Source organism: Lichenostomus cassidix, chromosome 8 (genome assembly GCF_008360975.1).
Source record: "Lichenostomus cassidix isolate B80296 chromosome 8, HeHo_3.0, whole genome shotgun sequence".
NCBI lineage: Eukaryota > Metazoa > Chordata > Aves > Passeriformes > Meliphagidae > Lichenostomus > Lichenostomus cassidix.
This window is the reverse complement of record NC_139489.1, coordinates 13817615-13840734: the sequence shown is the minus strand read 5'-3', so window position 1 is coordinate 13840734 and position 23120 is coordinate 13817615. Positions and strand designations below refer to the sequence as shown.

General features: G+C 41.6%; 1 protein-coding gene across 5 annotated transcripts; it reads left to right on the top strand.

Moving 5' to 3' along the window:
• The first annotated feature begins 1611 nt into the window (after positions 1-1611).
• MCOLN2 (mucolipin TRP cation channel 2) lies at positions 1612-21091 on the top strand. 5 transcript variants are annotated; one of them, XM_085067968.1, is made up of 14 exons: positions 1612-1766; positions 5152-5311; positions 7041-7214; positions 10277-10421; positions 10975-11062; positions 11191-11287; positions 11741-11840; positions 13360-13475; positions 14584-14733; positions 16062-16163; positions 16297-16419; positions 18666-18872; positions 20011-20138; positions 20615-21091. In XM_085067968.1, exons 1-14 carry the CDS (start codon positions 1717-1719, stop codon positions 20649-20651), a joined length of 1677 nt encoding a protein of 558 aa, XP_084924094.1. In that variant the 5' UTR covers positions 1612-1716; the 3' UTR covers positions 20652-21091. The 5 variants fall into 5 exon arrangements, with proteins under 5 accessions (XP_084924094.1, XP_084924099.1, XP_084924097.1 ...); XM_085067971.1 differs by lacking the exon at positions 1612-1766 and adding an exon at positions 1834-1990; XM_085067972.1 differs by lacking the exon at positions 1612-1766 and adding an exon at positions 4281-4302.
• Positions 21092-23120: the final 2029 nt, after the last annotated feature.

Here is a 23120-nt window from a genome sequence, read left to right as displayed (position 1 = left end):
CCCTTGTGACTTCAGAGTATCAGTGATCTCAGCATTAGCAATGCTGGTAGCACATGTAAAGCTGCATCCTGGAGACATTGGTATCTTTATGCTGATACAATCAAGCAGGCACAGATAGGACTGTAAAATGCAGGTGGGGAGAGCAAGGAAGCAGATAAAGCATCCAATAAACTCATGCTTAAATATGCCATCCTAAGGAAAACAGGGCTTTCAACCAAGAAACTTGGAGGAGTAAGAGATTTTCTTTGTTCTGATTCTAACTGAATCACCTGAAAATACCAATAGTCAGTATTTCCTCATGAAAATGTTGCAGAGTGCTGAACTGGATAACAGCTGTTCTCATACCAAGGCTTATTTCAATACCAATGTTTTGCATATACAGTTAGGGAGAACTTCTTGTTTTCAGCAGAGCTCGGATCTCTTAGCACAATGAAGTTACACTGAGAGGAAGAGAGGTGGGGGCCCTACGTGTTTCTAAGTACCAGTTTCCGTGTTGGATTGAAGCACATCCTCAAGAGAACGTAAACAGCGTGCATGCAAAAGAGTAAGAACAAATTCATATATGTGCATACCTATCTGGTATTAAAACTTGTAAAGGTATAGTTTATCTGGTAGATAGCGGGGACAGGAAGGGAGACAAGAGGAAGGATGACACACAGATGCTACTGTAAAAAACCAAGCCGGTGGCTGCATCTACTGGGAGCATCTTCCTGCCTGAGGCAGAAGCTAATTGCAGAACAAGCCTTAAGAAAACTTTCATGCATGAGCTGACACAATGCTCTTGCAGCTAATGCTGAGTAACTGCATATGGATGTTTGTCTGGGCTTTTGTTCCTTCTTCTCCCTTAAACAATGTGACCATAACCAAATACGGCATCATCTGATAACATTTTGTAAGAATCCTACACTGCCCATCCCCACTGTGTGGGCAGGTAGAGAGCTCAGTTACTGCAATGATGGCTCTTATGAGTCTAGATTCTGTTTTGAACACCCTAGTTTGGAGTAACAATGGTGATGAGCGCCTTTGATTCTCATTAGCTTTAAAGGGAGATGAGAGGAATCAGTGGGTCACAGGATCAGACTCTAAAATGAAAGGGAGATTTGAAGGAGTCATCTACAAAATTTCAGACTGATGCTGAGTTGGAGGGGACCCACAATGATCTTCCACTCCAACTCTCAGCCCCGCACAGGACATCCCCAAATGTCACACCAGCCCCGTTCGGGACATCCCCAAGAGTCACACCATGTGCCTGAGAGCATCGAGCCTTACCCTCGCAGCCAGAGCCCGCGCAGGGGTAGGAGCAGGGGAGCGGGCAGGGAGCGGGCGGAGCAGGGGCAGGGGAAGCCGGGCTGCGGTCAGGGAGCCGGGCGGGCAGGGGAGCAGGGGCAGGGGAGCAGGCAGGGAGCGGGCGGAGCAGGGGCAGGGGAGCGGGCTGCGGGCAGGGGAAGCCGGGCTGCGGTCAGGGGAAGCCGGGCGGGCAGGGGAGCAGGGGCAGGGGAGCAGGCAGGGAGCGGGCGGAGCAGGGGCAGGGGAGCGGGCTGCGGGCAGTGGAAGCCGGGCTGCGGTCAGGGAGCCGGGCGGGCAGGGCACGTGGGCGGCGGGCGCCCTCCTCCGCCGGGCCCATAAAGGCGGCGCGGCCGGCGGGGCAGCGTGCGGGGCTTGGGCCGCTCCGCCGGACTCTTGCCCCGCCCGGGCAGCGGCCGAGCCCCGCGGCCCATGGAGATCCCCCTCAAGTGCCTGCCCGGCGGGCGGGCTGCGGCCAGCAGGTGAGCGGAGCTGCCGGGCCGGGGTGGGCGCCGTGCCGAGCCCTTGGGTCAGCCCGCCCGGCGCGCAGGGGTCAGGGCGCTCCCTGGCCGGGGCTGTCCCCTCCCGCCGGCCGGGGCCGCGACAGCTCCGGGCACGGGCAGGGCGGGGAGCCGCTCGGCGGCGGGCACAGGCGGGCAGCGGGCGGAGGTGTCGCGGCACACTCGTGTTTCGGGCGCTGCACAAGGTGGGTCCTGCGCTCCCCGGGAGGCTCAGCGGCGCTCGGAGCGCTCCCCGTGTGCCCCGGTGCGGCCGCTCCTCCCGCGGAGCCGAGCGGGGCTGGCGGCAGCAGCTCTGCCTGCACGGGAGGGCTTTTCCCTCCGTTTTTGGGAAACGCGAGGCGATGCCGTCCTGTAGCAGAGTGCTGATCTTAGGAGAATTCGTGAAGGTGAAGGTGGGGTTGCTTAGGCTGATAGGTAGAACTCAACTCAAGGAGTTTTTCTGTTCCGGTTTTTTTTCTCCTTTACCCCTTAACACCCCGTCAATCTCGTTAGCGCCGTTTCAAGATACAGAGCACAAGCAGATCAATGTTGTTGATAAGTGGTTCTGGTGGACACTGTTAGTGTTGCTACACAAGTGAGTTACTCATTAAAAAAAGTGACTATGCTCCCTTACTGAGCACATTTTAGCCACTTGATTCAATGGTGCTTTTTCTGCTGGGTGAACAGCTAAATATTACAAGTGTATTTCATAAGTAAGTAGCTGTAAATTGTAGTCCTTACTGTTGAAACCTCTTTATTGAGTGGAATGTTGAGCTTAAAATGCCTCCCTACAAAACAGCCGGACAGCAGACTGTCCTACCAGCTACAGCATTGAAGTGTTGGTTATATTATAGTAATGCAGTTGATAGAATTGAGTTGGTAACAGTTATAATATATGAGACTCGTGACACCTGATAGGCACCTAAGCATGCATAGTACAGTTGGCCTTCATCATCAAAAATTTGCTTGTGTCAGTGCTTCACAAAACACACTATGGAAACCTGTTAAGTGGTGTTAATTACACCAGTGTGTCTGAATTGAACTGTTTCATTGCTCTGTCTTGAGCTGGGTGCTTTGTTTCGATTAGTTTTAGATTATTAGGCTAGTAACCATTTGGCAGAACCACCTGGTTTGTTTAAAATATGCTAAGTCACTGTTAATCAGTTGTTTTTTTAAACTTCTTTAATGCTTTGGTTAAAGGTTCTAGTTCTGCAGATTTAATGCAGTCTATCTGGATGTATTTTTGACTCTATTCTAGAAGTGAATTAATTGAAAAACAGTTGATGTATTTCACCTGTTGCCCTGTTAGCTGTTTCACCTGTTTAAGAAATTGATTACTTCTTAAATACTACACCAGAGAATGCCTGTTTTTTATTGGAAGACAAAGTCCAACACTGATATAGGCTTGAATCTTGGATCTTAAGCAGAAAAAACATGTTGCTTTCCTTGGCAGAATTTCCTGCTAGTAATTTCTACAGTTAATTAATAAAGGGAGCTAAAGACATAATTGAAAATAATCCCTAGCCACAGGTGAGGGTTGTGTAAAAGTGAAGGTGCTGTAATTAGTCAACATCAAGTTTTTGGAATAGCTGTAAGGTCTTGACAAGCAACTTTGGAATAAACTATTATGCCTTTCCTGGTATGTATTTGAATATAAAAAAATAATGTTTGTTATGAAGTTTGCTGTTTGATTTTGTTTTGGGATGGTTTAGGGTTTTTTTGTTTGTGTTTTTTGGTTCTTTTTGGGGTTTTTTGGTGGGATTTTTTTTTTAAGATCTGTCACTTCTGATATGCATTTACTGAAAGCTTAGGGGAGGATTTTGCTGAAGTCTTGGAGTGCTTCTTATGTCATACCTTCATGCTTTAAAATTTGACCAAATTCAGCTTAACCCTGTTCTGTTTCCTCTTTCTTTCCTACCTGCTCCTGTCACTCTCACTCTGGGTTAGCTCTTGTTCATTGTTTTCTCACACAAATGTTTCTGCCTCTTCAAGAGAAGCTGGTGCAGGAGCAGTGATGTCTCTGGGTGTCAATGCAGGATTGAAGTATGTATGTACCTGTTGCCTTAACCAATGCTCTCAGCTGTAATTATCACATGCTCTTCTGTCAGGTGTGTTCACATTTTTCAAAGTTTATATCTTAGACATTACTAAAGCTAGTCAAGTATGTTTTTATTATAAATTTAAGTAGGGATGCTGTCCACAGTTCCTTTTTCTTGGAAACTTCCCATATTTTTCCTGCTTCAGAAACCAAAATCATCATGCCTCTCATCTTAATGAAAGAGTGATTTAAGGCTGTGTAGGAAAGATAGCTATGTAGGAAAGATAGCTTTTTGACCTTTTAACATTAAAACAGGGTTTTTTTGTTTTTTTCACTTCCTCTTCTGAGGAAACACCACAGTGTCAGCTTTACTGTGCTTTTTAACTTAAATTTCTCTTCTTGTGAGACAGCTGGTTCTAGAAAATCAAATGTGCTTCATGATCTACACTTTGAGTTTAAATACCTGTGCACTTCAGACAGGTGAGGACACAAAAAATAAAAACGAAAAAGTATTCCGAGTATCTGAAAACTTGAAATTAATGCTTTTGGTTTTGTGCCTGAGACAAAATGATATCCTTTATAAAATTCAGAACATTTGGAATAGTATTTTGAATGGTACATGGGACTGATAATCAGCTAGTGTCAGATATGATTCTCTTAACATGTAAAGGGAGGGAAAAAACAACAAGTTTGTTTCTGGTATGTGTGAAGTAGGAAAGTTCTGAAGATCTATGGCACTGGAAAACTGGGTCAAAATGATTAGGAGATGGGGAAAGTGTTTTCAATGTCCCGTTCATTTGAGAAGGAGAAACTTAAGGTGATTTAAGACACCTACAGCAACAGTCCTCTGTGCCTGGTCCTCTGATTTTTACATGCCTAGGTATTAAAGTAAATAAATGCCTATTAATTTAGCCCTTAAAGCTGCATGTTCATAACAGAAATGTGTGTAAAGCCTGCTCTGGTTTAATCTCTGACACCTTTTTCATCTTGTAGAATGTGGGTTATTCAGACAAGTGTGTTAACAGTGTCCATCTTTATTTCAAGTGGATTTTTAAGAGAGTAATAGCAAGTGTACATTTCTTTCTGTTACAGACCCTCTTATTTAATGCCTGTTAATTATTTGTCTAAATAGTGTATTTTAATGATTAGATGTGTTTAAATGATTTTCAATGATGTGATCACAGGGAAATATTTTTGCATTTGGGTAAAATAACACAAAAACTATTTTGGACCTTCTATGTCATGTGGTGATCTGAGGTGAAACTGCAAGGAGGAAATTGTCTGCCAAAGCATTCTGTTGGTTTCTAATTAATATGTTGTTTATGGCAGAAATATGATGACTCAATCAGATTTAGATCTAAAGGAGATGGCTTTGAAAGAGGATTTGAAGTTTTACTTCATGAACCCATGTGAAAAATACAGAGCAAGACGTCAGATACCATGGAAACTGGCTTTGCAGATTTTGAAGATACTTATGGTTACTACACAGGTAATCCTCTGTTTTTACTCTTAGAGTAGCAATGGTGTGCAAGAGGAGCAGGTCTGTGGTTCTGGGCCTTTGCCATCCCTGGATATTTGTTACTGACTTGAACTTCCCACTTTAGTCCATAAAGAAAAAATACTGTGAAAGGTGTTTCAAGCGGGAAGAATAACATAAATTTCAAAAGCCTCTTGGAGACTTTTGGGCAATGTTTGACCAGGTATTTTGCCATTTTTGACATAATACTTTAAATTATTCTTCCCACTAAATCCAGCACTGTCTTCATGCTCGTTGTCATAGTACTGCTTCTTGTTACATCTTAGGTTAGAGTTTCACTGGACTATTTCAAAAGTGATATTTCTTGCTATTTAATCAGAAAATCGAAATGTACAATGTGAAGATGCCATGGTTTCTGATGATGATGGGATGACTGGGCTACAAAGTTTGGATGTGGCCCTTGCTTCTGTCACCTAATAATGCATTTCAAAAGTCAGGTAGTGTTTGAGGTACCAGGTAGAGGCAAAGAAGAGGGTGTTTTTAAACTGCACTGGTATCACAGTGTAGCTGGTTATCTTACAATCCACTAATAGTGACTGCACGTGGAGGGAATCAAAATGGGACATACATATAAGTAGAAAAGACTTTTTCTGAACCTTTGAAAGGCAAGATGGACATCTGCCAGTTTAGTCAGTTAGAAGAGGGATTGTATTGGGGTGCTGGGCAGTGTGAGCACAGTGCAAGCTGAAAGGAAGGGGTGCCCTGGCTTTCTTTACTGGCAGCTGCACTTCTTATGTGGATTGTTCCTCTTCCTTCAAAGACAGGACAGTAAACTTTGCATGTGAATGATACAAAATACAACTTCACATGTTCAGTACTGCCCTCTGTCCTAACTTACTGACTTCAATTCTTGGGGGTATCACTGAACATGTAATTTTTTTGCTGCCCAGTCTCACACTATTCTTTGTGAGCAGAAGGGTTGCTCTACTGCTTGGTTTTCAAAGGCCACAAGATTTTCTGGACTGCTGCTTGAGACTTTTCTTGCCAGCCCTTGGTTTTGCTCAGGTGTCAGGCAGATAGTTGGTGCTTGGGGATATCCTTCTGCTACTGTGCCTGTGAAGAAGCTCTTGCTGAAAAACCAAGCAGTTTCTAGGTTCTGTTTGTTTTGCTTGGTGGTGGTGATTGGAATGAGAACATCCATATGGCAGGGGAACACTAGTCTTCAGTCCTACCTCTGCTGTTGCTTCTTGTTATAGCCTCCTTGAGCAGCACCTGGCTCGGGCAGGTGATGCTTTTTGTTGCTGTAGAGTGCCATGTAGGTTTGCCCTAATCCTGTGCTATGCCAGAGGTAGGAAAGGTGCAGGAATTTGTCCATAGCAAAACAGAGCATTTCAGAGGTAGCAGGTTGTGCTGTTATCTTGTTTGCCATTTGCATCCTGCACAAAGGCTTTTGCAAATTCCGGTTTGAGTTGTTGGTCCATGGTATGTAAAAGGTGAAAGTGATGTGGCTCTCTGTTCAGTTGCTGCACTTAGATTTCTATTCCTCTAACCCTGCATGTGGTAACCTTGGCTTTGGAAATCTTACGGCATTAATTACCAGGTTCTCTGCTCCTGTCACAGCAGAGTTACAGCAACAGGCACCTGTCTGTTTTGTATTTACTGTAATTGAAAGCTGTTTCCAAAATGCTGCTTCTTGACCACTGTTCAAAATTGAAATGTGTTTCTTTTTTCCTTTTGTCAGCTTATTTTTTTTGGTTTGAGTAACCAGCTGGTGGTCTCATTCAAAGAGGAAAATACTGTTGCTTTTAAACACCTGTTCCTGAAAGGCTATTCTGGAATTGATGAAGATGACTACAGCTGCAGTATATATACACAACAGGATGCTTATGATAGCATTTTTTATGTTATTAATCAAGTAAGTGTGAGTGTGTGTTTATAACTGTGTTAAAGCTGAAGCTACAGCTATATACCTCTAAGTTTCTGGTTTTCTGTTTCCATTCTTGGATTTCAGTTTTGATATTTCACTAAATCAGTGAAGTTGGGGTGTCCTGAAGTTTGTGTTGTAGCTGAATTTTTGTCTCTTGGAGCTGAATCCAAACCAGATTTTCTCAGGTAGTTCTTAATTCCAAAATCTGGAAAATGTGAAAATTGGTCACCTTGCATGGAACCTTAGTTTAGGTCTGACTTTGAAGACCTATGGGCCTGAATATACTTTGCATGGTAAAAAATTGTGCTTACAGCTCTCCTGAATTGCAGCTTTGTAGTGAATGCTGGAGGCCTCAAAATGGGGAATATGGTACTTCAGGAGAGTAGGGGCACTCACCCTGGTTAGGGATGGTGTTTTAAAGAATAGTCCCTTTACAATTTTCAGAGAAAAGTGAATAAATCTAGGATGAAAATTCCACAAATGATTTTGTATTTAATATTAATACATTTGGAAGTCACGAGATGAATGACTCTGGAATATGAAATGTCTCTTGTGTTGGGAAAGATAAGTCCAGAAATTATTAACACTGGATGAATAAAAAGTGTCTTTAAACCACCTTTCATTTTCACTGGCCTTGGCTCATGAGCTCTGGTGCTTGGATTAAAGCAGTGCTGCCACTGCCAGCTGTGCCCAGCAGTATCTGGGAGCTGTGGGGCTGTGAAACCTCATTCTCAAACCCCCACTCATGAGGGCTTGCTCCTCTCCTGTAAGCTACAGCAGAGCCACCAGCAGATCAAATGTGCTGGACAACACCCAAGACTCTCATTCCTGGCATTTTAAATGGATGGTGAAGTAGTTTCCTTAATCTTTCTTTGAACTCTCAATATTGCCACTGTTTCTGCAATAAACTGTGCTTTCTTTCTTCCTTTTTTTTCTTCCTAGCTTGCTTTGTTTCACTTTCCTTCTTTTGTAGGCACTAAGGCTGAGGTGAATTCCAGATAGAAGACAATAGAGAAATAGTAGCTTTGTATCCTCAAGAATGAGCCAGGCATCAGAAAAAGGTCTCTTCATAAAATGTCAATGTGGTATAAATGTAGTAATACCCTTTAAGGAGATTTAACTTGTGAAATCTGGGTTCTTTAGTGTCCTTTGGAGCTCCTGAGACTTCTGTATAACATGTAAGAACTCAAACGGCATATCTTCAGGTGAACATTATGACTACCGTTGCCTTTTTTTGTTCACATTTAGAGGATGTCTTGTGGGAAGAGCTGATCTAGATGACTCCTAAGCTAAAAGCATTTTTTTTTTTTAAATTTTGAGATGGGTGACTAGAAGACATGGGGTTTGGTATTCTGTGTTTTTGAAATGCATGACTGGGTGGGTGAAGCGGAAGGATACGACATTACAGAAAATAGTAATTGTGCACAGTGAAACTGGATCTGTAAAAACTGAATTTTAGGCTATGTGTAATGTACCGCTGGGGATATTTTAACACTTTGGAAAAGACCCCAAACAAACCAGCAACATAAAAACCCAAACATGCTTTTACACTTTGGAAGAATACACAGATTTCCCTTGCTTGTCTACTGGGCTCAATCTGAAGTTTCTATCATGAAGAAGCTGTGTGAAGTTGTTGCTCTTGTGCCCTGCCCTGTGGGAGAGGCTGTAGGACCAGGATATTCTGCTGCCTGCTCTGTCTGAGGCTGCTGGGAAGTGTAAAAACAGGAATTTTGCTTTTACTGTTCCATAGTGTGGTTTGAAAGTGGCATGTGGGTAACCCAGCACTTGAGTGATGCCTAACAAAGAAATCCATGTTAAAGGGGAAAAGGGACTAAACATTATTAAAACCAGCTGAACAAATTTTTAAGAAATAGGAAACCTTGCCTGACTTGCCATGTTTATTTACTTCAGGCCCCCCCCAGAAAGCTAAATGCTTTTTTGAGAGCAGACCACTGCTCTACACTGCCCTGAGCTCTTTTGCTAGGTGAGCTAATGATAAAAGCTAACAAACCACTATGTGTTTATGCCTTCTTCCCTGAAAGGCCATGGGTCTGGCTGGCTTCTCTTGGACAATGTTAGCTGTTGGGAAACTGAGCTGGCAGGCAGCTGCTTTCATGGTTTGTCATTGATCTCAGCTTTGAGGAGCCAAGGGCTAGCAGAAGAGCTGTGCCCTGCGGCTCACCTCACTCCTGCAGGACCAGAAAGTGTGAGTCCAGGGATCAGAGGGTGTATCTTGCTTCCAGTAGACACCAAGGGTGTGTGGAAAGCAAGCTGGGAGAGGACTGGCCTGGAATGTAGTTCTTGGTGATGCTCAGGACTGATCCATATTTGTCACAGCTTTATTTGCTTCCACTTTTAGTCCTTGTTTTCAAGTGTATCTTGCATATGGATAAGATGACTTAAGGAGTATAACTCCAAACTGTCCTTTGGAGTAAGTGGAAAAAGAAAGTACCTTCCTCACAGGTATGTGTTCAGCTGCTTCTGTGCTTGTGTAAAGCAGGCAGGTTAAGTTACTTTTGGAGGTTGTTCGAGCTCTGTGTGTGTTCCCTGGTTGCTGGTTTTATAGGGAATTCATGGCCTCCCTCTTCTGTAGCCACATGGGGAGCAGCTTTGCTTTTGATCTTGGCATGGACTTGATAAGAACCGTGACTTGGGTCACATGTAAAGTGATCAGGTTTCAAGTGGTGTGAAAATGATCACCTTCATGAGGTGAAGACATTAGATATCCCTGGGGGGTGTGTGGTTAGCAGCAGTAGAGCACAGAAGTCTCTGCCAGGCGTCTCATGAGCAGCTGTCTGACACTCAGTGATCATTTGCAGGCAGTAGGCACAGGGCTGCAGGGCTCTCACCTGGATGCTGATCACTGCTAATTAGTGGCCAGCAGCCCTCTTGTCTCTAAATTGAGTGGGAAGCTTTCATGTGCAAGTAAAGATTTTGTAAAATTTAAAAACCTGTATTCATACGCATAACTTTGATGTTTCAATTTACTATCTAGTGCAAAAAAGATTACTTTCTCTAACTACTACTTCTGCTTTTTATTTTTAAACTAGTACAGGCATTTAAAGAACATATCCCTGGGGACACTTGGTTATGAACATGAAGAATCAGGTTTAAAAATCTGTAAACAGCAGTACAAGAGAGGCACGATGCTTCCTTCCAATGATACACTGAACATAGATGTTTCTACTGAAACAGGTACAGTACTGTTGTAATTAAAATGTCTTGCTGTGGAGTAGTTAAATTCTAACGCTGAAGCTGAAAACCAATAGCTTTTTTTGTGGCAATCACAGGAACATTACCATGCTTCTTGCCTATTTCCCTCTTTGTTTTTAGTACTGTCTAGAAATTACAGGTGTGTGGCTTGTAAGAGGCTCTCTTCAACCACTGTCATTAATGAGTTGTGGAGCTCATTGTAGTTGATAGTGAGGTGGTGTTTTGTTAGTTTTTTTGTTCTTAAACACACCTCTTCCCCCCTCTGTGCAGGAGATTCAAATACAGGATTTTGGGTGCTGGTCAGTCTGAACCCTCCATGGGTGGGTGCCCTTACTGCCCCTCAGAGCTGAGTTCTGGCTTTAGCTGACAAACAAACCTGCTGCTGGCTCCAGTAGTTGGGCCTCTCTGTGAATAGGTTTGCTCAGAATTAATGTTTTGCCTGATTAGGACCAGCTATACACACTGATTATCTCAGTTTAATGCTACTCTCAATATGAAGTTTTTATGATAACATGTTTGCCTCTTGTCTTACCAGAATGTATTCTTTTGAAGCCAGAGGAGCTAGCTAGTAAGAAGGCAGAACTGAAGCTGAACTCTTCTTTTTTCAATCTTGAATTTTACAGGTAAAGCAATGGGGGTTTTTATTATTCCAACTTGTCCTTTCATGTTAATATGGTGGATTCTGATTTGTGCAGTTTGAGTATATTTTTGTGATATTTAAATATATTTTTACCCTTTTTCAAATATCCAGGCTTATACAGGTTGAAATCTCCTTCAAGCTGAAGGGCATTGCTCTACAGACAATCCATGCCCGGGAATTGCCTGACTGCTATGCATTTCAAAATACTGTAAGTGAATATGGGCTGTGGCATTTCCAGCACTGTATGTGTAAGGAGAGCTTAAGCCAAGGTGTAGGTATCATCCTCATATCTCGACTGTGGCAAACACAATTGAGCATGTCCTGGCCCTTACTCCTTCTTCCCAAAGCTGCTGAAATGGTGTTTCCATGGGACAGTGTAGTTTTGTAACATATTCCAGTAGGTAACTTCATAACCTGAGAAGGGGATAAGGAATTGTTCCTCATCTAAAGATTAAATGTGACGTTTGGCCTGTTGGAATACTGCTCACCAGGCAATACATGTCATTTTCTCCAACGGTCTACACCATCATTTATGGTGACAACTTTCTTAAAGCCTGTCTGATCAACAGTATGAATGCATGCTATGTCCAAAGCACTTAAGATTAGCTTTCTGGAATGAAATCTTGCTAGTCCTGTTTCTGATACAGCTCTGTATTTTCAGATAACTTTCAATAATAGAGCCCACAGTGGAAAAATCAAAATCTATTTTGATAGTGACACTGACATTCAGGAATGCAAAGACTGGCACATATTTAACTCTGGTAAGTATGGTGCTTGTCTGTTTCCATAACAGCAGTTAAGCATCTCCCATTGCTTTCCCTGGTCTGTAACAGCCTGTCCAGTGAGACATTCCTCAGCCTGTCCATCCTTCTGCCCTTGAAACAATGCAACTTGCCTAATGCAGTTTATTACCTCTTGCTAATCAAGAGCTAGGAAATAATTCCTGTTGTGAGGGTGTTGTGAGATGATATGGCCATCTCTGCATACCAGTGTGTGTTAGCAGTGAGCTCTGCCTGCAAGGAGGATGAATGTTTCTTCCACAGATTTTTAATTGTTGTGCTGCTCTGAGATGACTCAATTTAATCCACTAACACTGGGTACATTTCTGACTGAAGTCCTCTACAGCTTTCCATTTTTTTTTTCTTCTAACTAATTGAAGCATACTACTTCTGAAAGTTGATTTTTCTTGTTGGTTGTTCTTTTTTTTGTTTTTCTTGCCATGGCTGATAGATTAAATGGTGTGTATGAGCAAAGGCTGGCATCTGCTATGTATTTCTAGTGTTAAGCCTTGGTCTGACAGCTCAGGAATGTGCACTAAAGGTCTTTTAAAGGAATAGTAGCTGTGACAGCACTGTGCAACTGCTTCTCCCATGTGTTGACTAGCTGCAAAGGATTGTGATGGAGCAATATTTTTCAGTGTGCTATACAGTATCTTGATTAATAAATATGTTAAGTGGCCTGCTTTTTGCCTGGGTAAAGCCAGCTTTTCTCTGATGACACCATGTTGTACTGATATCAAAATGGTGATTTATAGGATGTTCTGAATAATTTCAAAGTGCCTTTGGTTGCCTCTATGACCAGTAGTTTGTTGTTGCTGTCTTTCAACTGTTTCTGGGTAGTTTATCTTACATCTAATAACCAGCTGAGGGAGCAGGCATAATTCTGTAATAAAGGTGAGCTGAAGTGCTATTGCAATAATTAAAAATTAGTGTTGGCCTACATTTCATATAGTTAAAAATGTATGTTATGAAAAGATAGGAACAATTGTTGGGAGGAGGCAAAGGAAAATACTGAATTTGCTTTCACATGATGGCTTTTAAACTTGTGGATGAAAAGAACACAGTACAGGAAGTCAAATAAGTTTCTTATTGCAGACTAAGGTCGGATTTATTTTTTTAATTTAATTATGTTGATACAAACCAAATCTGCATTTCTTTTACTTCATGTAGTTGCAACACTGTGGAAGCACAGATGGACAGGTAAAAAGGAGGATACCTGTATTAACATGTGAATTTTGGGGTTTATTTTTAAGAACCTGAACATACTTGTCATTCCTGTGGCCCAATCTCCATGACTGTCTTGATGTAATTCTCTACCTAGTTGTGCTCAAGATATGCTTGCAGGAAACATATAGCTTATAACCCATCAGTTATAAGCTATATGTTTCCTGCATATTCAAATGGGAGTATTTGAACACAAATTGTTATAAAATGTCACATAACTTGCACTAAAAGAGATGTGAAAAGACTAACCTTACTTCATTTCCTTGACTCTTTGCAGTTCTCCAGAAAAACGCTCAGTATATTCTAGTCTTTGATGGATTTGTCATATTAAGTTGCTTGGCTTCTCTCATCCTCTGCACACGATCCATCGTTCTTGCCTGGAGACTGCAGAAGGTAAGCACAGTGCTCATTACATTAATGCTTATTTGGTCTCTGCCTTCTTTGCTCCTGGTCTTGTGAAGAGATGTCCTTTGAAACATGGAGTATTAAACCGAGTAAATCTGTTGCAAGGTGTCCCTTTCTTGCTGTTATCTCTAGAAAGGAGGTGTAGCTGTCTTGGTGAACAATTGCTAACTGAATGGGGCTTTTTTTCTGTTTGTGTAGTGCTGTAATATGAAGTATTTTGTTGTATTTCCTAAGGGCAAAAGAAGGAGACAATTTTTCCCCCGTCCCCAGGATTTTAGACAAAAAGACTTCTGATCTTGGTGCTTCAAACAGGCAATGTGTCCTGCACCGCCAAGCCATTAACTCTGTCTTCACTGGCTTCAGAGTAGAATTCCCATAGAGGTCTAGTCATAAATTAATGCCTCACTGAACATCCCTCAAAGCCAGCTCTAACTGGAGAAAATGTAAAGCATAGCAAGTAGGGTAACTCTGGCTGGTATTTTTTTTGTAAGCATGTGCCTCATGAGAGTTAAAAAAAGAGTCCAGGGTAGGTAGGATATAAAAACACAGATGCTTGCTTATCTTGTCCAATATATCCTTTTTTTAGCTTGTAAACAACAGCAAGCATGACGAGAACATGATTCAAGAGAAGCATTGTCAAACTGCTCTCAGAAACAGACACATCACATTTTTTCGTGAGCAAAAAGAGCAAGTGAAAGCAGATGGGCAGTGCTGGGCATAGAGGTGATATTGTTTGCTTTATTGGAAATAAGAGCTCTTGCCCTGTAGTTGTGTTTGAGTTACTGTCTTTTTCACCTCTTCAGCTGGGTGGCCTTGCTCTGTTAGAGGTGGAGAGAACCTATGGTAAAGGGGATAACATGCCATGGTTAGGCTAGTGGGGATTGATTATGAAGTCAGGTGTTCTGTGAAAAATTCATTTTCACTGGCCTAAATCTATCTTAATTGTTTTCCTATTTATTTCTGTTGCTATTGAGAATTAGCTTTAAACTACTATTGCAGTGAGTACTGTAGCAGAAGGGGACCTGTGAAAATCTAACATTGCCACCTTATTTATCTAAAGTGACCTGTAACTAAATATCTAAATGTTTGTCAATAGAGATTTGTGAATTTCTTCTTGGAGAAATACAAGCGCTATGTCTGTTATGCTGATCGCCTGGAGTTCCTGAATGGGTGGTATGTCCTGGTAATTATCAGTGATGTGATGACAATCATTGGGTCAATCCTAAAAATGGAAATAAAAGCCAAGGTAAGAATTTGATACCTCAGCTAAAATGCTGTCTTGCTACAACCATGTGTAATGTGTTTTAACTTGGGAACGAATGGAATTGAGCTGTAATAGTCAATAGTCATTGGTTTGCTTTTTTTAGTTCATTTCCTAGAGCTAGTTTATCTAATGACTACTTTCAGTCACTCTTCCCCAAAGTCTTTCAGTAAGACCATGTAAGCTATTTAAACATCTGATTTCCACAGTGCTAAGACCCCTAATCCCTGGTATAGGACCTGTGGGTTGACAGTTCCTAACACAAAGACCCAACAATCTGAGTTGTTAGTTGTGGGAAAAGTAGTAACATGTACAGTACAGGGAAACCTCAAGTCATCCCCTTGAATGAAGCAGGGGTCCTGATGGCTTATAGGACTGGAAACAAGGCTGTCACAGCTTGCTTTCCTGGCAAGCACAGGCACAGACAGTGTCTGTGCTTGTCCTCGACCTGCCTGCCTGGGCTTGCTGAAACCAATGTGCTTTGTCCAGCTGGCAGCTCTTCAGGAGGCTTTTGGGGTTGGTTTGGTGGGGCTTTTTCTAGTTTGCTTTTTAAAGTCTTCAATAGATGTGTGTCAACAATTCATGTGTTCACAAAACTTTGTATTCTGGGAAAAACAGGATAGGTAGTGTTCTGCTCCTGCTTCACGTGTTCTGAGGCTCAAAGGGCAGATCCCAGAGTGGCCTTCAGAACAAGAGCTTGGGAATCACTGGCTGTAGGGTGAGGTGGGGATTGAGGGCAGGAAAACTTGATCTAGATGTCTCTCTTGCACTTACTGCAACCACTTCTAGTCTTCTAAAGCACAGTGCAAGTAGATTTGGTTGTAAACTTCACTGTAGAAAAAACAATGTTCAGGGTCTGAGCTGCCAGCAGAGAACCTATTCAGGGATGTAAATGCATGTAAGCATGGAAAGGGCTGTAGTCCCAGGCTCACTTTTCATGTAAATGAGGGCTCATGTTTTTTTAAACAGTGAATGAGAGCTTCTTTGCCTAACAACAGAATATAGTAACCTTCTTTTTAATCAAAATTTTGAGTTATTCAAACTAAAGGCTTTTGTTCTTCCAGACTTTGCACTTTATGCAAAATTTCAGGAATATTGGCATAAATGTACTTTCATTTGCAGCACTGTTGTGTTTGAATGATCTCAGTAAATAACTGCAGTTCACATTGATCTGATTTTTGTGATGTAGCAACAGGCTTTCAATATTGGACTGCCCTGCTTTGTTTGTTTGAGCTACTGGAACTTGAATAGCTGTCAAGCTGACATACCTACTGCTTTGTAACTTGACCACCTGCTCTGTTTGGATCCCTCAGAACCTCACAAGTTATGATGTCTGCAGCATTTTACTTGGAACATCAACTTTGTTTGTCTGGGTTGGAGTCATCAGATACCTGGGATATTTTCAAACCTACAATGTAAGGAGAGAATCAAATGTCTAGCAATTAAAGCATATATATATATACACATACACACACATATACATGTCACTTCAGATCTCTCTCTAATCTTTTGGTCTTTTCCCCTTCTTTGCTGCACTCTGACCTGTAGGTACTCATTCTAACTATGCAGGCATCGTTGCCCAAAGTGCTCAGGTTTTGTTGTTGTGCTGGGATGATCTACCTTGGCTATACTTTCTGTGGCTGGATTGTCCTGGGACCTTATCATGAAAAGGTACATCAGTAGTATCACTCTTTTTGTGGTGTGATGTGAATATCTTTGTGTGTTTAGCTCCTAGTCAAAACAATAGAAATGTGTCTTAAATGAAAATGTGTTTAAAAGCTGTAATGTGGACATGGGAGTGTTTCTTGTTCCATCTGTACCTCCTTCTACCTGCTCCTTTCAACAAAATAAGTATTCTTGCTGTTACCGTGTGCTTGCAGTCAGTGTGATCTCAGCACCAGGCTGTTTGTGGTGAGTGTGTGTCCTTTTTCCAGACCACGTGCATTGGGCTGTGGCTCTTCCGCCCTCTCCTGGCAATCACTATTCTGTTGGGTTAAGAGACACTAAATAGTTCACTCGAATTTTTTTTTTTTTTTTTCGGAATCTCCTTGGCTCTGGCTTTGTTTTTCCAAATCTTTCCCGTGCCATGTAATTTCATCTCCTAAACTGTGACTCATAAAGGGGTGGATGACTGCTTGTCTTGTTTGCTTTGCTTCCTGTGTGGGGGTGTGTTGTGGGTTTGTTTGTTTGTTTTCTTAAGGTTAGTATCAAAGCGTGTGCCTGGTATGCCTTGTCTGAAACCTGGGTGCAGGAGTAAGGCTTTGTATATTCTAGAACACAAGCAAAAACAACCCTAAAGCTTGTTTGCTTTTCCTCTTGGCAGATGATCTATGCAACAGTTTGAGCAGAGGCACATTCCTGTTGTGACAATTCTAAATGTCCCTTAATGACTAACAAATGTCTGATTTCTTGTTCCTGATCTCTGGTTACACACAGTGTATATGTAACAGAGACTTGCTGCAGTGCTTTATTCAGCTTCTTCTGCCTCCAAAGTTTGGATTCCTCTAATTTACTGTAATTCTCTCCTTTGAGCAATGTAGGTATTCAGTCTGCACATGTTCCAAGTTGGTGACAATGCATTTCTCTGTGGGATGCTGGATGCAGAGGGATCCTTTGCCACACTAGAGGCTCAATTGTTTATAATAGGCACAGCATAATTACTGTTGTAACTTCCCTGCAACAAGTACATTATCTGAGCCAAAGAAAAGATAGTCAACAGCATGCTTATCTATGAAAATATTACCTCTTGCCTAAATATTATATATCAGTGTCAAGGAAAGCAGCTGTAGCTGTGGGGGATTGCCATTCCTGCCAGTTCCCCACTGTCCCACAGGAAGGCAATGTGGCACTGTGCAAGGCAGATCAGCCCAGGACTGGCTTCCTGGGGCTCTCCAGCCACCCAAGCCATTCTGGAAGGAAATGCCCCCATTCTTCACAAGTAATGTACTACTGAATTTCACAATGGCTTTAAAATTCAATAAAAGCAACAATAATAACAAAATAAGCCATAAGTGTAAGCCAGACCTGCTAGCAGGTTCCTGTGCACCAGTGTATTCTTACAAGCATATACCTCTTGACAGCCTGTTTTCAATATGGGGCCACAATTCAAGTGAGTGTAGTTGTGTTAGTTCATTGATAATGCACAGTGTTTTAATGAGGCTATTAATTAATATTGTCCAATTAATTATAGTTAACAAATCCAGTTATTTGGAGGGGCAGAGCAAAAGGGGAAAGTGGGCTTACCTGGTAGCCTCAGGACATATTCCATCTTGGATAGATGAAGTTTGAATTTAAGAGAATGTCCTTGGGATGAAACCATGATTTTTGTGCAGGGTGTGCTCTGGTAGCTTCATAATACAGCTATAGCTTGTATTTACAGCTCAGAGAGGGCTTTCTGAATGACAGATTGTTAATTTAGTTTAGACCATTTGAGTTCTGAGGGCTATATGCTACCTCTAGCTCCTTAACACAGTATTGATTTATTACCCATACTCCAGTAATGCTGCAGAGCTGGGAAACCAGAGGATGTGGATTGTGTTCCCAGCATACTACCATTAATTTACTGTACAGATTCTGTGAAATCACTTTAGCTGTGCTTTGGCAAATGGCATGATACTTCTCTGCAGGTCTAAAATTGCTTATATTTCAGTAACTTTCTGTGGTGGTCAGCTTTTGATTGTTTTGCCTGTTGAACATCACAAGTTTTATTTCTTGATAATAAATATTCTTATGTCTGACATCAACACATCATGCTTAGTCAAGATGATATTCCTACATGGTTCTATTACTGACATGTATATTTTGGCCTGAATTTACAGGTAGCATTTGATTGCCTGGGTTGGCTTTTTTTGTGTGCTGTGAGCGAAACTCAAACTTTATTGATCTTCACATTTTACTAATTTATGTTCATTTTTTAGTTTGAAGATCTGAACACAGTGGCTGAATGTCTGTTTTCTTTGGTCAATGGTGATGATATGTTTGCAACATTTGCTCAAATCCAGCAGAAGAGTTCACTGGTATGGATGTTCAGCCGAGTGTATCTGTACTCCTTCATTAGTCTGTTTATATACATGATCCTCAGCCTCTTTATTGCACTCATTACTGACTCCTACGACACCATAAAGGTAAAACATTTGTTTTCTGTTACACTTCTAATCTGTTTTGTATTCATTCTTGTTAATCACTCAACACTGTGCTATCTACTATTGGTTCTATTAAATGATGAGATTATTAAAATCTTTTCGTTCAGTCTGTGGCAAAATTGGAAGGATGGCTGGGTTTGCTGACATCTCAGAGACATGCCTTTGGCAGGAGTTTGGAAAGGTTCAAGCAGATAACTCTAAAGTCATTTAGGTGCCCAGGCCTGCTTAATGTGCTGCTTGGAAATGTGCAGTTAAAAGGCAGCATCTTCTGAAAGATGAACTACTTCTCCTTCCAGTTAAAATTGTGCCATCCATTTCCTGTATGAACTGTCTGAAAGTGAACCTAAATTTTCAGTAATTACCTTCTGTTCATGACCTCAAGTGCTGCCTGCCCTTTGTGCTCCTGGTAGCCTCAGTGACCAGTGGGAAGGCAGTGTGGATCATACCCTTCAGCTCTTATCTCTTTCTTGTCTTAGTGTCAGAAACAGGCCAGCAGAATAAGGCTGGTCTGACATGAACTGCAACTCCCAGACCAAGCAAGAGCTTCACTTTTGAAACACCTCAAAGTATACCTTAACTGTCTGTGCTTCTGAGTTTACTGGATGGTCTGACCTCCAAATTGGCATTTTACTGTCACTCTTCCCTTTTAGCATCTTACACAGATCAACTGGGAGCTGTTTCAGTATGCTGAACTCATTTTTTTCATAGCATTTCTTCAGCATGGCAATGTTGAATAGCCACACTGGGGCCCTTCAACTCCAGCATTAGAGTTCTTAGGGAAAAGGAGCCCAGGGCACTTGCAGTGAGCACAGCAGCTCACTCTGAACAAGGGAGAAACAATGCCATTATGGCCTGAGATCCCTTGCTTGGCCTCATGGGCAGCAAACAAAATATAAGAGTATCTGTGAACAATGTGAATTTTCTGTCACTTACATTGTTGGTGGGACAAAGCAATCTATGTAGTGTTTCTAGGATGAAAATGGGTTTTTTCCTTCCTACAGCACTATTGAACAAATGAACCAAATAGTCTGGTTTTACTGTCACACACTAGAGGAAATTTTAGAATCTTTCATGCCCAGTAACTTCTCGTGTGTTGTAAACGAAATGCTTTTTCTTTCAGAAATACCAACAAAGTGGTTTTCCAGTAACAGATCTACATGAATTTCTGAATTCCTGCTCTAAAGACCATAGCAGTGCTGGTTACAGAAAAGACAAAACTTCTTTTCCATTCATCTGCTGCTGCAGGAGGTCAGTAGGGTGTTTTTAATGAGTGTTTTCCTGAGAAGTACAACAGTTAGCTTCACAAATACTGAAGTAACCAGAATTCAGCCTGTGTAATATTTGGATGATGTTGTTCCTCCTGTGCTTTGCTTCATGTCAGATCTTTAGTCAGCTGATGACTCAAAGGCAGCAATTCTGAACTTTAAACATGTTTTTGTATGGGTGTAACAGCTAAAACTACTATGCAGGAGATGAGAGGAATGGGGAAACTACCTAGAGTTTGGTAGCAAACCACCTCCCTGCTTCTTGGGGTTTTGCAAGTTGTTTCGAAAAAGCTACTGCAGCAATTTTTGCATCATTGTCCAGTACAGGTGTTAGAGTTGTATGCTGAAATGGGAGAGCAGAGAAGAGAAGCATCAAAACTCAACTTGAAAGGATAAATGTTTCCTATTGCATTTCTCTCTGAATGGAGAATTGTGATTTTTTTTTTTTTTTCTTCTCAGACAACAGAGTGATGACAACTTGATCCTTATTAATTGATGGCTGCATGTTGAAATTCACCACTGATATGTGCAAAGAAAGCATAGAGGTACGGAGAAGGATAATTCTCCAAATGACAATGAAACCCACCGTCTGGACCTGTCTCATGAACAGACTCATCCTAGCTAATTAAGGTTTTGGGGGAAGAAAACCATTAATGTGACATCAGCTGGCTGACCAACAGGAGAGCCCAGAAGCTCTGTCTGGAGGAGAGCTGTGTAGAGCTCTGTATTCTTGCCTCAAGTTCTGTCATGATAGAGAAGACTGATCCTTGAGCATTGTCTGTGGAAGCTCTGTTTGCTAATGACCTTGAGGAGGAAGGAGAGTGGCTGTAAATCAACTGTTGTTAACAAGAAAAAGAACTCTATGGAAATAATTAAAGAAAAATAATCCTGTATTAAATAAAAGGAAGTCAAGAAGGGAGAAGTTTTTCACTTAAAGTGATGCATTCAGCCTGTCATTTCTACTTGGCACCTTGCATTTATTTGAAGTAAAGTTATGGAAAACTAAAATGCTGCACAAAAGCAGAAAATAATTGCTGTTCTCCCTCTTTTATATGGTTTTAACACAAACCACATAGGTCACAGTCTTTAACAACTTTACTAAAAAGCAATTTATTCTTTTTTTTTTTTACTATCTTTTCTATTATACCCACAATATTGATTTGTACTGTGTTCAGATTATATTTACTGCTTTAGCTATAGTTAAATACTTTTTTGCATTTGGAAACTTTCATGGTAAGCATTATTGGATGGATGCTGAAAAGATTTTTTTCTTTTTTTTTGCATAGTATTATACTGTTGTGTTGTCATAATCCAGAGGACTAATTTAGGCAAAAACAGTGCCATGGGGTTTTACATCTATTTCAAGATCTAGAAGAGAGAATTACTGTCTTCCCCTAGGACAGAAGAGTCAACTCTTCTCCTAATGTCTATCTACAGAACTTGTTTGGGTCAATGTTAGCCTTTTGGTGTATGCTCTGGTGCCCTGGATAACCCAAGAGCTCTTCTGCAGACTGCAGAATGATCAGCATTAACTGATTGCTGAGGACCCCTGTCCCTTACAGTGTGCAGTCTGCTTGGTTATCTGCAAGATGCTGGTGTTTTCTGAATTTCCTGCTATTTTACTGGTTGGCTTTCTGGAGTGTCTCTAAATCAAACAGGTCTGTCATGTCTGAACATGGATTGTGTTTTCTTTACTGCTCTGCCCTCTGCCAGTACTTACAGAAATCTTAGTTTAGAGACTTGAGCCTAGAAAAAGCAGATACTAATGCATGTGTGTGGATAATTAGCCATATAATGTACAAATAATATAACAGGCTCATCACCTCCAGACACCTGGTGCCTCTCTTCCCTGGGGCAGGTGAGGAACATCCCACACCCCTGACCCTGAGCCATGGTGCAGGAGCTGTGGCTCCTCACTCAAACTCCAGCTCCAACCCTCTCTTTCCAATTTAGTAGGATGTTTAAATGACCTGCGAAAACCATTGCTCAGATAAATACTTGCTTTGTGGGAGAATCCTCAGGGAATGAGGGAAAGCATTATCAACAAAGGGAATGCAGAGAATACTTTATAATTCTTAACTGATTTTAGGATTTAATTTCTGTAATGGAATCTTAAAGTTCTCTTGTCCAGTATTGTTTTTTTTTTTAATTGTTTAAATCATATGAGCTGCTTGCTAGCTAGACTGCTGCTACAGCCCTATCATATTAGAGCAAGTCACTAATGTGTTGTAGAAACCAATTTTTGTCTTCACCATCTGGTGGTTTTTTGGGGTTTTTTCCCCCCCTCTCTTGGAAAAAGAAAGATAAGAGGCACTTGCTGGAAGCTATTACTGGCTTTCTGTTCCACAGAGGTGAAACTTAACAGGAAATCTGGCATATGTTGACTCTGAATTCTGCACATTAATACAGATTTGATCACAGTTGCTGACTGATAGGTGGTCCCACTCCAGCTGCTAAGGAGGTGATGCACGGTAATGGAAGCAGAACTGGAACATAAACTTTTGCAAAGTGCTCTGAAAAAGGGCTGTGGCCTTTTGTAGTCTTGTTCTGTGGGAAGAAGAAGCTTTTGCTAATTGCTTATAGGACTTAATGAAAGGAGGAGAGAAATGGATCAGACAGTGCAAAACTTGCATTAGACAGGTACAGGATGGGAGAGAAGAAAATTGCTTGAGCCATCTTCGAGGTGAGCATTCAAGTGAGGGGAAAGGGGCAGTAACAGTTTGGGCTCTTATTCTGGGGCTTTTCTTTTTTGGGGATAAAACAGAAAAAAAAAATGTTGGAATGGAGTGTGTTTGGCATTTCATATATAATGTTCACGTGCAAGACTGTACCTAGCCTTTAACACCGTATGTTTCATGCTGTAATTGTTACCAGGATTTCTGAGAAGTGGGGCAGAGATGTTTCTTTTGTCATTTCTCCAGCTCTGAGCAGACCTGTGCATAACTCTGTGCTCCTTGGAACACAT